This window comes from Canis aureus, chromosome 17 (genome assembly GCF_053574225.1).
Source record: "Canis aureus isolate CA01 chromosome 17, VMU_Caureus_v.1.0, whole genome shotgun sequence".
NCBI classification, from domain to species: Eukaryota; Metazoa; Chordata; class Mammalia; order Carnivora; family Canidae; genus Canis; species Canis aureus.
In genome coordinates, this window is record NC_135627.1 from 59,256,362 (window position 1) to 59,272,541 (window position 16,180).

The 16,180-nt window shown below is 42.8% G+C and overlaps 1 protein-coding gene across 2 annotated transcripts in view; it reads right to left on the minus strand.

Annotated features, from left to right (window-relative positions):
- The window catches only part of RCBTB1 (RCC1 and BTB domain containing protein 1), a 48,577-nt gene that overhangs the window by 11,568 nt on the left and 20,829 nt on the right, over positions 1-16,180 (minus strand). For both annotated transcript variants that reach the window (XM_077855782.1, XM_077855783.1), the window contains 6 exons: positions 13,137-13,303; positions 9,786-9,944; positions 6,169-6,276; positions 5,629-5,771; positions 4,418-4,608; positions 618-744 (listed from right to left, as the gene is read on the minus strand). In XM_077855782.1, coding sequence (XP_077711908.1) covers positions 618-744; positions 4,418-4,608; positions 5,629-5,771; positions 6,169-6,276; positions 9,786-9,944; positions 13,137-13,303 — 895 coding nt within the window. The remainder of the gene's footprint in view (positions 1-617; positions 745-4,417; positions 4,609-5,628; positions 5,772-6,168; positions 6,277-9,785; positions 9,945-13,136; positions 13,304-16,180) is intronic.

The following is a 16,180-nucleotide window of genomic DNA, read 5'->3' on the forward strand; positions in this document are numbered from 1 at the left end:
GGAGTCTGCTTCTCCCTCTGCCTATGTCTCTGCCTCTCTCTCTCTCTCTCTCTCTGTGACTATCATAAATTAAAAAAAAAAAAAAAAATTTAAAAAAATAAAAATAAAACACAATATAGACAGGGCTCCTGGGTGGCTCAGTTAAGTGTCAGACTCCTGATTTCAGCTCAGGTCATGATCTCAGGGTGGTGAGATCAAGCCCCCGGCATCGCCCAGCACAGACACTGGGATTCTCTCTCCCTTTCTCCCACCCTCGGCTCACAGCGCGCACACTCTCTCCCTCTCTCTCTCTCTCTCCCTCTCATTCTCTATCTAAAAAAAAAAAAAAAAAAAAAAAAGAAGGAAAAAGAAAAAACCCCAACACAATATAGACAAATATTTACACTACCACATGCCTTTTCAAAAAGGCACACGAGTGCACATTTACACACATGGGCAAAACTCTTTGATAACGCACGGATCCTATTCACAAAGATATTAAGTTGTACCATTTCTCTCTACTGCCAAGGCTATTATTCCTTTTCAGTCCCCATTTTGCGGAATAACAAAAAAAAAAAAAAATGGAGAATGCAAAAAAAGAAAGAGTTATTGATATCTCTAAGCTCATGCAAAAATACCTGATTTTCAAAACAGCTTTATGCACATGGATATATTTCCCATCAATTCGAAACTTCAGATCAGCAGTTTCTGGACTATCAAATTCTTTCTTCAGTGATTCAGCAACTGTTAAAAAGTCTTCATGTTCTGAAGGCAAAAACACATTATTAATACAGAAAGCTCAGGAAACTTTCTAGAGTTATGAAAGATTTCAAAAAGATAACCATCAGCATGACGAATAATTCCATCAGATTTTTTTCAAGAATTCATGTCTTATTTGACAAATCAATTTCACTGTATCAAAATAAGTATCTTGAGTCTACAAACCACCTAAAATAAGTAGTTGGAAAGGCCGATTACCAGTCTTACATACTAAGTTAGACATTTTAAAATGTCTATTTTTTAAAAGTAGAAAAAGTTATAGTAGATTATATAACTACTTACTTAAAACTTCAGTGGTTCTCTTCAAGGACCAAGAATTTATCCATTTTCCTTGACCAAGACACCAAGAATACCTTTACTCTGCTTTGGGGTTGCTTCAAGGGGATGATAAGTTCAACCGAAGGAATGGCAAGAAAATAAATGTACCAGTGAAGTAGCAACGCTACACAGTCCTGTTCTTATACAGAGAAAACCTACATCCTAGGTATGTGGAAGGATACCACCTTAATCCTAAAAATAAAGGCACAAACATTAATGCCTACGTGCTATCTAAAACCAGAGCAAATTTACCCAGTAACAATGTATACACAAAGGGAACAGTTTTACAAAAACATGATCACATAGCCTGATAAGAACCGCTGGTACGACTATACGTAAGTAGTACTGTGTCCTTAGGAAGAAGGGTGAAGGCACTTGTACAAATTACATAACACCTTCCTGCGCCGTATATGCACGAGCAAAGGAAAACAAGTAGAAGGCTAACAGGGAAACAAAAAAGATTACTGAGCTCACTGGCAATGAACACAGGTGCTGTGAATAGAGGCAACAGGTGTGGACCGCCCGCAAGATGAGAATGGGGCTGTGTCTCAGCAGCCTGCTGCTCTTGGAGGAGCGACATCTGCTAAAACGGAGGCTGAAACTTAGCAAATAAGCTTATCTGTGAGCTTTTTTTAAAAAAATATTATATTTATTTGGGATCCCTGGGTGGCGCAGCGGTTTAGCGCCTGCCTTTGGCCCAGGGCGCGATCCTGGAGACCCGGGATCGAATCCCACGTCGGGCTCCCGGTGCATGGAGCCTGCTTCTCCCTCTGCCTGTGTCTCTGCCTCTCTCTCTCTCTCTGTGACTATCATAAATAAATAAAAAAAAAAAAATTAAAAAAAATATTATATTTATTTGATATAAATATAGAGAGAGTGAAAGACAGAGACAGAGACAGCAAGAGAGAGCATGACTGGAGACGAAAGGGAGAAGCAGGCTCTGCACCAAGCAGAGAGCCCAAGGCAGGGCTCCATCCCTGGACCCCGGGACCATGACCCGACCTGAAGGCAGCCGCTTAATCGGCTGAGCCCCCCAGGCACCCCTCTCCAGGAGCTTTATCATCAGAATCTCGCAAGGAAATGGCATTTGCCCATACCCTCCCCTGAGCTCCCAGAATGAGAGCTCTCCTAACTATGGGGGAAAGTGGACACTCTCTCAAAAATCAGGTTTTCCCTGACCCCGTAACCTGGATCCCTGGCAAATAAAAGAAAGGAAATGACTAAGATGGCAAGGAGCCCAGAGATCTAAATTTCTGCCCCACCCATACACAAAATAGATTCCTATCAGTGCCCCCACTTCTGCATCAGTCCTAAGGGTTGAAATAACCCTTTTCCCCCTTTTGGTTCCGGGAAACAACTACAATAACTCCTTTCAGAGAAGTCTTCTTATGAGGTATTTCCTCACCATCTGACTTTTTTTCTAACACTCAGTTGAGATGGTAAACTGAGAGGAAAAAAACTCTTCTGACTTTTAGTGGGTAGATGGGAAAGAAATCACCAGGGAGATACTAAATGATCTTATCTTTTCCAAACAGTATTTAAAAATGTTACACCTTTTCTTCTGAAAAGGATGTCTTAAAAAAAAAAAAAAAAAAAGAGGATGTCTTTTCAGGATTAGGATTTTTGAGAGGTAAGTACCTGGAGAAGCCTTTCATAAACAGGTTAAGAAGCACACCGGAATATGAAGATGTACGCAGTGTGTGGCTGGACCTGCCATACGTGCATGTGATTATGCTCAAATGGTCCCATTCTGTTAACTATTTTTTTTTCAAATCACAACATTCACTGCAAAAAAAAGATATTGTAAAAAAATATATATTGTAGGCACAACGGAGGGGCTCAGTTAAGTGTCTGACTTGATTTTGGCTCAGAGCCCCGTGTCGGCTCCATGCTGGGTGGAACCTGCTTGATTCTCTCTCCCTCTGCCCTTCCTCACCCTCCACACACTCTCTTTAAAAAAAAAAAAAAAAAAAAGTATATATTGTATTATAGAGAACCTGGAAATGTTCTATTTATTTCACTTTGAATTAAGCAGCAGTTTAACTCTTCGTAAATACAGTTGCCCCCATGACCATAAAGACTGGTCACCTGATGATGACTGCCAGCTGTCTGACACGCCTGAGCATGACATGTATTACAAGGCTGGCCTTCACTATCAATTGCTAAAGCAATCCAAACCCTATTGTTGACAAGAGCTACTCATTTTCAAGCACAGGCCATCATGACCCACTTATTCCCTCTGCATATAAAGAACAACACAGAAGAAAAGCATCAGCAAAAATGGCAGAAATGTACAAGAAATAAAAGAGTTTAAACTCCTCTTGTTGATGGCTACTCAGCTTTATGACACCTCACCATTTTCCATCAATGAACTCTTGAAAAAGACAATATTCAGAAAAGGGACAGATCTATATAACCAAAGATCATCCTAAATTATACTACCCTAATACCTTGGTTTTTATGCCCTTCTGACATAAAAGTACTTGAGATTGGTTGAAAGAAAAGGAGAGAAGAAAGTGGAATTAACGTGCCATCCTAAAAATCACAAGTTTTTCATTTTTTACCGTTCGTTTTTGGTTCATATTGAATTACATAATAAATTTAGTATAACAAGAACACTTAAATACAGGTTATTCAAAAAAAAAGGCTACTCAAACAAATATTTGGACACAAATACTATAACAGCAGTATTCATAGCAGTCAAAGGTGGAAACCATCCATCAAATGTTATCCATAGTTGCATGGATAAATAAAATGTGGTCTATACATAAAACACACTTTCATTCAGCCATAAAAAATTAAGTACTGATATATACAACACGGATAAGCCTCAAAAACATCAAGTAAAAGAAGCTAGACCCAAAAGGTCACACATTGTATGGTTCCATTTATAGAAAATACCCAGATCACGTAAATCCCTAGAAACTAAAAGCAAATATGTGATGGCCAAGGATGGGGAAAGGGAGAATGAGGAGCAACGGCACAACAGGTACAAGGCGATGAAAATGTTTTAGAACTGGATATAAATGGTGTTTGCACAACACTGTGGACATACTAGATGCCTCTGAATTGTACACTTTCAATGGTTTACTTTATGGATGTAAATCTCACCTCAATTAAAATGAAAGCACTAAAGGGGAGAAAATAAGAAGTCCTATAACATTTTATAACATACGAACACATTTTATTATGCAAATCTAATTTGAGGAAAGGAATTAAAGCTTTTGGAGAATAAAACATTCTAGAACCTGAAGGAGCCCACAACCAGCAAACATAGAAGCACTGGCCAGTCGCTAGTACCGCTCTTTTTCTGAGTGGAAGCAGCCCTGGGCTTTCTTACCTACAGACAGGAGGCGCCACGAGACGGCAGGCGTGGCAAAGCAGGCGAACACGTCGTCGGTGCAGGAGAAGTGGGTGAGGTGAGGCAGGACCACCGACTGGCCCCGGCACTGGCCCCACATGTACACGTGCCCGCCCTGGGTCTTGGCTGCCGACGTGTGCGCCGAGTGGCAAGCCGCGATCTCTACCACCCTGGAAAATTTTAAGAAAAATGTATGTCATTTATTTATCAGAGACGCCTACAGCACACAGCAGAAGATAGAAGATAGAGGTCATGCTTAAAGCACTGCACACAACAGCTCCCGACAGGGACATCAGCTGTCAAATCAGGCATGAGGACAAAACCAGAAGATCACAGCAAGAGTACCGTGGTCTCCCCTGGCTCGCTGCTCCACTCCTCATCCTAACCTCATTCCCAAGGTTACTAACTAACTAACACAAACTGTTGAGGAAAACTTGGAAGAAGGGACTAGAAACCAAAGTAGGTGAGGAAAGTGGACAGAGGCAAAATGTCCTGATAGTTCCCAGGGCTTAGCCAGTGGCAAAAAAAAAAAAAAGTACCTTCAATATATTGTTTTTTTAATATGACTTTTTCTCTCACCCCTTAAATAAGCACTGGCCTTGGGGTAATGGACTCTGAACTCCTAATCCAAACGGACACCATGCCAGACACATTTCTCAGTATGCTTCTTAGGCACGGTTCCACAATCAGAAGTCAACCCTCTAAAACTTAGTGGGCAAAAACTCACGATTTGGCTGAACAAAGCATTTATTCCGGCAACACACATTAAATCAAATCAATATTTAAATTGATATTGTCCTTTTAAGAGATTTTATTTATTTAAAAGCTGTTTTAGTTGGCTCAAAGGGAAAGTCTGTACTACAGTCTGAATTTCTACATGGTGATAGACCCTACTTTGCTTCCCTACTAGACGGGTCACAAGAAGTCAGTAAGAATTATACCAGGATGCACTAATGCCCACCAATCACAGACGGTTATTTTTGAAAGCTGCACAAGAATAATACCAAGTTCATGTTCCTTCTGGCTGCGACTCAAACTCTTGTTCAAAATAACAATGTTAATAAAAAGAAGAGTTACAAAAAAAAAAAAAAAAAGGAAGAGTTACAAAGCCAAACTCCATAGCTTCAGCACACACAGTCCCAAGTCCAAAACCACACATATAATCCCGAGACACATTACAGCCCAGTTACCTTTCTTTCTCCACCATGATGTGTGCCGGGCTTAGCAGGTTATTTTTATTGCCAGTTCCCAGCTGCCCATACGTGTTAGCTCCCCAGGCATAGAGCAAGCCCTCATCTGTTAGTGCTAGAGTGTGTGCATAGCCGCAGACAATCTGCAAGTAAATTTAAATGGTCACCGTAAATAGGAAAACAGGAAGGGCGGGGAAAACATCTACCTAAAGGTCACAGCCAGCTTCTGCAGAATGCCAATTCATCATCAGGTATGGACTGACATTCTCTGGAACATTAAAGAAGCATTAGAAAAGCCTAAGACTGAGACCACTAGATTTTTCCAATTGCTTTTTTTTTTAACTTGTCAAGACTGATGTGTCACCCCCGTGGTGTCCTTTCTCATCATGAGAATTTAGGGAAGATAGAATTTTAAATGTGGAAGATGGAAGCACACAGTATTGTCTGAAATAGATTCACTGGAGAGTAAATCTCCAACTTTCTCCAAGTCCGAGCAGAGAGCTAGACAGGGGGAGGCGCGGCGGAGCCCAGCACACGTACCTGGTTCACACACACACTGTGCAAAGCTGCCACTCTCACAGGGGTCAGCTGATTGCCATTGTTTCCCAAGCCTAGCTGACCATTGCCATTGTAACCCCAGCCATAGACCTTAGAGAGAAAGGGAGAGAACAGGCTTTTAAAACTGGTAGTAAAAATAATAATAATAAAACTGGTAGTAAGAGGGACAATATAACATGCAGTCCATCTAGACAAATCAAGTACTTTTCCATTTCCAACACCCAATTCTACTCCATGTGATCCTGGAAGGGATCTCCAAACAGAAGGGAACTGGGGGGCAGGCGGGGGTGGGGAGGCAGATAACAGAATTTGGCATGAGCTCCTACACCCATAACTTACTGTTTGGATAGCCTTGGGGCAAGTCATTTAATCTCATTTTATAAATGAGGAAGCTGATGCTCGTTAACAATTATTAAGCACCTTTTATAGGCCAGAGCAGGATAAAAGGTACTAGGGATACATTTTCGGTTGCAGTTTAACAAGAGAGATGGACACAGGCCAACTCTTTGCAGCCAGGTGGCGAGCGCTAGCCTGGAGATGCCATCAAGGCACTATGAGAGCAGAGAAGGGACAAGAGTTAGCTACAGGAGGCAAGTCGAGGACAGACTTTCAGAAAGCACGTCTGAGCAGGGCTGAAGGATAACTGGAAGTGAAGGTGCCCCAGGGAGAGGACACAGAATGTGCTGGAGGCAGACTCCAAAAACAAGCAGGTGGGGCTGGCAGGACACCTCCAGCAGAGCGGCAGGGCAAAGCACTACGAGGGGAAGGGAAGGCCAAGGGGATCAAGGGCCAAAACACGTAACAGGGCCAGGAGAAGGCATCGAGGGGTCTTCCGCTGAAACATTCCAAAACCAAGATTAATATTGGAACATCTTGGAAAGATCATGCCGGCTGCATATAAGGGTGCCTGGACCACGTGAGGCCAGAGGCAGGACGGCCATTCAGCAGATAAACGTGTCTGTCCTTAGCACACGGGTGAGCTCTGCCGAGGCGGTGACAGTGGGACGGGAGAGAACAGACGGGAAAGAAGGTCCAAAGAAGACACAACAGAACGTGGTGACCCCTTAGAAATCTGGCAAAGGGAGGCAACAGCTGGAGGAAGCAGAGCTGGACGGAGGTCAGCCAGCAGCGGCGAGGGTTAGAAGAGCAAGCATGGGACGCAGGACCAAGCACCGACCAGGAACAGAGTAAAGGTCTGGTCAAACGAGAAACCTGAAATGTGGGGCTGCACCTCAGCGATGTGGGCAAACAGATGGGGCTTTTCAGGGCCATGGGACAGAAGGGGAAGGGGGACAGAGGACCTAAGGTACTAGCAAGAGGCGGTTAAAAGCACTTTCCACATCATAAGAGCAACAGGTTTTAAATTTCCGCAGAGAAATCTGGCCACAGCCATCAAAGGTCTTAATGGCATAGCCCCGACCCAGAAATCTCATTCCTGTGAACTTTTTCAATAGAATACTTACATAAGTGTGCAAAGATACACAGGAGCTCAGAAAGTCAGTGCTACAAGCTTGATAACAGCAAAAATTTAGGAACAATTGAGATTTCCATTAGTAGAGCTCTGGGTGGGGGTGATCCACACACAGAAAACTAAGCAGCCATTATAATGGAAAGCAGCTACAAACGGTCTGATAATAGGGGTAATCATCTGTGTTGTCAGCAGAAGCTCACAGCAGAATCGAATCAATCCCAGAGAAAACCAATACCCATGACAATCCCATTTTTTTATACTAGACAACTGTATTCACCCATATAGAACTGCTTATAGAGAAGAGGGTATTTATTAAACTATTACTAAGACTGGAGAAAAGGTACTCACTTTTTACTTTCCATGTTTCATTTCCTTTGTGACAATAACCACATAATTATAATTTTGAAATTAAATTCATTTTTTTTTTTAATTTTTATTTATTTATGATAGTCACACACACAGAGAGAGAGAGAGAGAGGCAGAGACACAGGCAGAGGGAGAAGCAGGCTCCATGCACTGGGAGCCCGACGTGGGACTCGATCCTGGGTCTCCAGGATCGCGCCCTGGGCCAAAGGCAGGCGCTAAACCGCTGCGCCACCCAGGGATCCCGAAATTAAATTCATTTTTAAAAAATAAAGGAATAGTGAAAGAATACTGGGTTGGAGGATGTCCAATGACTATCCCAAGAAATTCTGAAATCATCCAAGATGACATCAAGATTGATTCAAAAAATAAGTTAACACATCTGGTGAACATGGCATGAGAGAGACCTGTCAAATCACCATGTTGTACGCCTGAAACTAATGTAAAAGTGTGCGTCGACTCTACTTCAATAAAAAAAGAAAACAAAAACAAGCTCATATAGAGAGAACAGATTGGTGGGGGCTGGGAGGCGGGGGCAAAATGGGTGAAGGACGTCAAAAGGTACAAACTTTAGTTATAAAATAAGTCATGGGGCTATAACATACAGCATGATGACTCTAGTTTATAACACTGTATCCAAGTTACCGAGAGAATAATCTTAAAAGTTCTCATCACTAGAAAAAAACTGTGTAGGGACAGATATTAACTAGACTTAGGTGGTAATCATCTTCACCTATATGCAAGTATTGAATCATTATGTTGTACACCTGAAACCAATATAATTTATGCCAATTATACCTCGATAAAAATAATTAAAAAAAAAGAAGTTAACATAGGGGAGTATTCAGAAAACTCTCAAGCACGCTAGCACCGCAATGCATAATCCCTACATCTATATCCACAGACCTGTCTTGGTGGGGCGCTGGGCGGCTCAGGCAGTTAAGCGTCTGCCCTCATATCAGGTCATGATCTCGGGGTCCTAGGATCGAGCCCCAGGTCCTGTTGGCTCTCTGTGCAGAGGGAAGTTCACCTCTGCCTCTCCCTCTCCCCCTGGCTAATGCTCTCATGCGTGCGCTTGCTCTCTCGTGTGTTCTCTCTCAAATGAATAAAATCTTTAAAAAAAAAATCACTTCAAAGACATTTATCTTTGTATAATTTTGCTTCACTAAGACATTCACAGATTCACAGGTCCGTGCAAGTAAAAGTTACAACCAGAATAATTGTATAGAAATAACCATCAGCTCAAAGGGAACCATGGTAAAGAACCACCAAAAGCTGACTTTTTTAAAAGTAACCAACAACAATTAGGACAAAAAAATTCTGCTTTTGCAAGTTGCTTCCTCCTGTGAGCAAACATTCCAGATGCAGGCCCCCTGGAGTCAGTCACTGCTTACAAACATTAGCTAACTTTAAATAGCGCACACTTGATTTTTTTCATTGGATGAAAAAGGTAGTATCAAATTCTTCATTACATTAAATCACAAACACCTATGGACATTAGACTATTTGGATCTCACGAAAAAATAAAATTTAGACACATTAGTATCCTTACTTGCAGATAAATCTTGGAATTTAAAAATTCATACGGAGGAGCAAACACCCTCTAGATACTCTTCAATAACTAATCAGCCAACTATCAAGGAAACTATCAAAACAAAGCACTTTCCCTTCCATGATCTCATACATGCTCCTCATGGAGAAAATGATGTTTCACTGAGAGAGGAGGTGAGGGCAGGGGTGGGGGCAGAGCACAGAGACAGCTCACCTCACCATTGTCCAGAACAGCCATGGATGAGGTCTGACCACAAGCAATGCCAACCACCCTCTTAATATGTAAACAGTTTGTGACTTTTCGAGGAGTTGGTTGATTCGTTGTAGATCCTGATCCCACCTGGCCACAGTTGTTATAGCCCCAAGCAAATACCTACGCGAAACAAGGGGGAAAAAAATTACTAGTAACAGGGTGAAAATTCTAGCTCTAACACATATTAATAACCATAAAATAAAAATAAATCCACTTAATGAATATTTACAATGTGCTACATGGCTCTAAATGCTTTCCAGGCATTAACTTCCTTAATTCTCATAGTAATCCTATAAGGTGACCCTGGGTAGGTACTATTTTCACCAGCATTTTATATATGGAAATGGAAACAGAGAGTTTGGGTGACCTTACCTGAGGTTCCACACCAGTAAGTAGTAAATGTGGAATGTGAACCCAAGAAGTCAGCTGTGCTCTTAACCACTACGCTGTCTTGCCTCTGTAATTCTGACAGAGGTGATTTTTCAATCTGGCATCAATAGGAAATAAGGCATACACTACCTAAGTAGCAGTGATATGAAAAATCTGCTTAACTTTTTGGGCACAGATATACTTTTCTTTGCCTTCATGGAAAGCATTCAGAACCCTACAGTGCTCTTCCCTGCCACGCTAACCACCAATACTGAACATTACGTAAGCTTTCCCGGTGACTGCCAGCCATCATGATTGTAATTACCAATCACAGTTACACCGTAAGGCTCACAAGTACCAAAGGGATGTCTGTCCCTACAGAAACGACATCAGGTTGTTAGGTACTGTTTTCTCGGGGTTCTCACCAAGCAGCCCCCCTCCTCAAATGCATCCTGCATACGCTTGGCCTGTGACTTGCCACAATGTGAAAACCAGATTTCTAACAAGACACATGTAGACCTCTAAACTAGTTAAGATCTAGTAAGAAAGATGAGAAACAAAACAAAAAATCACTTCAAGTTAATTACCAACTAAGCCTATCAGACAAGAGTGTGACCAGAAAGAAGAATTAGATGGGGTGGGGGGTGGGGGTGGGGTGACAGCCCGGGAAGGAAGCTCCTCCCAAACTAGGAGAATTTCTAAGGGCCCCGCCCCTCTCCCGTGCCCCAAGAGGTTGTCCTCACATATCCTGAGGTCTGGCTTCCACGATTCTTTCCTCTGTCAGCACTTCCTAGCTAAGCTCACGTGTCTGACACTGCCTGAGACAGTAAAACCTATGGTTCATGCCTTCACAGAACATGCACTATAGGTTCACTTCATGGGTACAAAAGAACCTGCAAAACTTCCTGAAACTGGATTCCCAGGAGTATCTAGGATAATAATGCAAATCTTTAGCACAATTATCCAAAGTAGCATATGCTGGGACGCCTGGGGGGCTCAGCAGTTGAGCGTCTGCCTTCAGCCCAGGACGTGACCCCGGGGTCCTGGGATCGAGTCCCACATCAGGCTCCCTGCATGGAGCCTGCTTCGCCCTCTGCCTGTGTCTCTGCCCCTCTCTCTCTCTGTGTGTGTTTCTCATGAGCAAATAAATAAAATCTTAAAAAAAAAAAAAGCATGTGCTTACAGTTAAAATAAACCAGGAATCCACGCTGCACAAAGGAGGGAATTCTAACTTTAACAATCATCCTTCAGGCACTTCTCAAGTATCCCAAGCTCCCTTGCAATGTAGCTGCCTTTTATTTAAAAACAGGGACCGGGTTCCACCAACCAAAGGCAGACTAGCCAACTGTGGATTCAAGGTGTAAGATCTGGGTGCTACGCCTAGTTCCAGCACATCTCACCCATGAAACCTTGCTCTCCCTCAGCTGCTCTGGTTTCCTCACCCATAACCTGCCCTACATAATAAAATCACTGTTAACACCACTGAGGGATTTTAAACAGGAGAACAATACGATCTGTGTTTTAGAAATCACAGGAGTAGGGGAGTGGGGGGGTGGGCTGGGTGGTGTTGGCGGTTGGCGCCCCCCTCTTGGTTTCAGCTTAGGTTGTGATCTCGGGGTCGTGAGATTGACCCCCGCACTGGGCTCCTTGCTCAGCACGGAGTCTGCTTGAGATTCTCTCTCCTGCTCCCTCTGCCCCTCCTGCTCATGCTCTCTCTTTCTAAAATAAATAAATAAATCTTAAAAAAAAAAAAAAGTCACAGGGGGCAGGGAGGTAAAACTTAACAGGTAGACAAATTAAAAAGCTATAGAATAAAAGAGATCATGGCAATAACCCAGGCAGATAACCCAAGGTCTGACCTAAGGTTACAGAGATGAAGAGAAATAAAATGAGACAAAAGATTAGAAGGTAGAGTCAGAGGAGCAACCTTTAAGATAAGCATGGAACTTGGGGGTGAGTAAGTGGCACAGCACCTACTGGAATGTTGGCAAAGTTATTTTCTATGACATCATTACATTTACCAAAAAGCAAAATAGACTTTAACGGATGGGATAGTTTAAAAGAATTAAAGTACAGAACTTGGTCAACGCATCTGATTTATAGTCTTAGCCATAAGAGCAGGAGACTCAACTCCTTAAGGCTGAAGTCTACTAGCATCAAAAGAGCAGTTGTGATCACATAGGTTATCTTAGAAAAAGAGTGTGTTCCCACGTGATTTTAGTTGTGCGCACAGGGCTACTAAGTTTCCACTATACCAAATATAAATATGGTCATTATTTTATTTTTTAAAAGGCACTTTCACAGTAGTCAAAAGTGCTAACAACCCAAATACCCTTCAACAGATAAATGGATAAATATGGCATATACGCACAATGGAATATTAATCAGCCTTGAAAAGGGGGGAAATTCTGACACCTGCTCCAACGTGGATGAACCCTGACAACATTATGCTCAGTGAAACAAGGCAGTCAGTCCTACAGGATAAGCACTGCACGATTCCACTCATAGGAGGTACCTAGAGTAGTCAAACTCAAGAAGACAGAATGGTGGTCACCAGGGGCTGGGAGGAGGATGGAGAGTTATTGTTTAGTAAATATAGATTCAGCTTTGCAAGATAAGAAGACTTCTGGCAGATGGATGGTGATGATGGCTGGGTAATAATGTAAATATACTTTAACGTCACTCAACTGACATTCAATAAATCACATGGGTATAAAAATATGTAAGTTTATTTTAAACATATAAAATTTGCGATCCTAACCATTTTAAGCGGTTAGAGACCACGGCAATGGTCCAGGCATATGATAAAATGGTTACAGGAAGTGGTTCTCACACATCCTGAGGTCTGGCTTCAACAATTCTTAAAAATGACTAGGATGGCAATTTTGTATTATGTGTATCTTACCACAGTTTGAAAATAAAGAATAAAAGCAGGGCACTTACCTCTCCATCAGCTGCCAGAGCCATTGAATGATGTGAGCCACAAGCTACTTCAACCACTTGCTTGATCAAGAGATTGGTACAGACTTGGATGGGAGCAATGCCTTGGTTGGTGGTCCCATTCCCAAGCTGGCTATATCCATTGTGCCCCCAGGCATAAACGACTCCATCTATATAAGACGGCCACACACAAAGAATCAACTCCAAGAAGGAATGGTAACTCCTATACTTTCTTTCCTGGACTTCGCACATCTTACTCTCCAACCTTATCTTCTAGGTTAATGACAAGTCCTTTCTTGAATGATTTTACATCTGTCTACCTTGTTTTCTCATCTGTACCTCACCTCTTTTCCTTACCCTTCATCAATGGTTACTTTGTAGGGAAGAGGAGGCAACGTAAAAGAAATTAAGATTGGAGAATCTTTTGGTAATCAAAAATTTAAATGTGACAAATAAAACTATACAAGAATTAGAAGGAAAAAAACTAGTGCATGCCTCTGTAACCTGGGAATAGGGAAGACTTTCCTATGACTCAACATCCAGAAGCAATAAAAGGAGTGATAAATCTATTCACGTTTTTCTTAAGACTTTACACGGAAAAAAAAAAAAAAACCCATGGGCAAAGAAAAAATTAAATATTAGAAAAAATACTAATAATTTCTATTACTAAGAGATAATACCTCTAATGTAAAAAGAGCTTCTACAAATACACAAGACAAAGACCAAGAACCTTTCAGAAATATGAACTGATGGTTCACAGGGAAAGAAATGTAAATGACTCTTAACCATATGAAGAGATGCTCACCCTCTTAAGAAGAAAAATGCAAATTCAGAAGATGGGACTCCTACTCAGCAAGGCTACCACCTAGCCACTACCGGTGCCAGAAGCCCCCCCATGTCAGAAACAAAGACCAGTAAAGAGTCCCTGATACAGCATCACCCTTTTAAAGAGACCAACTAGGTATCTGGTAGTAAGTGGACTCTAACGGACCCTTTCCATCCTGGAAGGAGCTGCCACGCATACTAACAGAAATCAACATATAATCGGGGTACATGTCTCCTGCCCACAAGGACTCAGCACAACTCTATGGGGACTTACAGAGTATTTAATCCACAGAGTATCTGATCCCACAAAACATCTCATCAGACCAAGGCACCCACTTTTAGCAAAAGAGGTACAGTAGTGTTCACATGGCCATGGGGCTCCTGGTCCTACCTCATGTACTGCAGCATGCACAAGATGCCAGCTGGACACAGCGATGACAAGCTGGCTGAAGGCACAGCTGAGGCATCAGCCTGGAGATGAGACCATGTGAAGATGGGATACTAAGCCCCAAGGTACAGATTCGAAATCAGTGACCACTGTATGGTGCTGTTTCCCTAAGAGGTACAATACATGGGTCCAGGAACCAAACTGAATTATGTGAGTGACCCTACTTAGTAACCATCACCCCCAGGGACCAACTTGGGGAATCTGTGCATCCTGTCCCTGAAATGACAGGTTCTGTAGGTTCAGAAGTCCTGGTTCCCTAAGCAGAAACACTTCCACAAAGGGATACGGAAAGAATTCCACTGAACTTGAAGTGACGGCTGCCACAGGCACTCTGTGTTCCTCTAGGCAAAGGACCAACGGGAAAAAAAAAAGAAGTCACCCCCACTCCCGGCAGGGGCAACTGACCCAGTCAGCAGGAAGAGGAAGGACAGCTACTACGTAATGGGAACAAGAGAGGAATGTGCTTGGCAAGGACGTGAAATTTGGTACTTTCGGTGCACACTTGCCCAACACTGGTGGTAAACTGAAACATACAGTAGCCACAGCCAGAGTACAGCATGGTTAGGGGCTCGTATACCTCACGGATGAGCATCTGGGTCACACAGGTCAGCCCCCTGGGCCAGACGCTAGCCAAACGTAAAGGGACTCTAGAAGGAGTGCTAGAGGATGGAGGCAATGAGTATCAGTTGTGGCCATGAGACTGGCTGCAGCAGAGAGGCCATAATTCATCCCACCAACAGTCTTCTTGTTTTTCCTAGGAAAAGAGGCCCTCTAGAATCTGGAGGAGCTATTCCCAAAACTCATCAGAAGACATGGATCTGAGCAGTACATGGGACAGAATGGATGAAAGCTGTGCTGTGTCACTCAGATGCCCCTCAGGATTAAGGACCTCATTCTTGGGCAGCCCGGGTGGCTCAGCGGTTGAGTGTCTGCCTTCAGCTCAGGGCGAGATCCTGGAGTCCCAGGATCAGGTCCCACATCGGGCTCCCTGCATGGAGCCTGCTTCTCCCTCTGCCTATGTCTCTGCCTCTATCTCTCTCTCCATGTCTCTCATGAATAAATAAAATCTTAAAAAAAAAAAAAAAAAAAAGGACCTTATTCTCCGGATGCTAGGCTGCTACCAGCTGCCTGTTCTCAGCCATTGGTCCTCTCCAGATTTGCCCTTGGCAATCACCTTCTTGCTTATACATTATTTTACTATTTTAAAATAGTATATATACTTATCTCTTCCCTTTATACGTGATGAAGCATAGGAAAAGTGACCTTCATGAGATGGTCTCCATTCCCCAGAAAGCTTTCAAAGCAGCCCCATCCAACGGGGTACCAGCATCTATTTCCCCAGCCCTGCTCTTGCCACACGGTCTCTGACAGACTAAAGGGCAAGCTTCAGGGTCACGTGAGGGTCTGGCAAAATCACCAAAGGATGGAACAGTGCAACCATACGGGGCTAGAAGGGAATGTGGGGGTGGGAAGGGCACGGGACAGGGAGAGCACAGAGGGGGAAAGAAGCATCCCATGAAGTTCTGACCTTCAAGGACACTTGGCCTTCAGAGACCGGATGCTGAGTCGGAGAAGTGGTCAGAAACAAGTAACTTTATAAGTAACCTAATTTAATGTTGATTCAGAAGACAAAAAAGAATTCTATAAGCCCTAAGTCTACATGGAAAATGATAATACTAAATGAATATTGATCTTCAGAGTAGTCACCAGATGGGACTAATTTTTTTTTTAAAGAAAGGCGAACTGCCACATGTAATGCTTTATTTGGACGTGT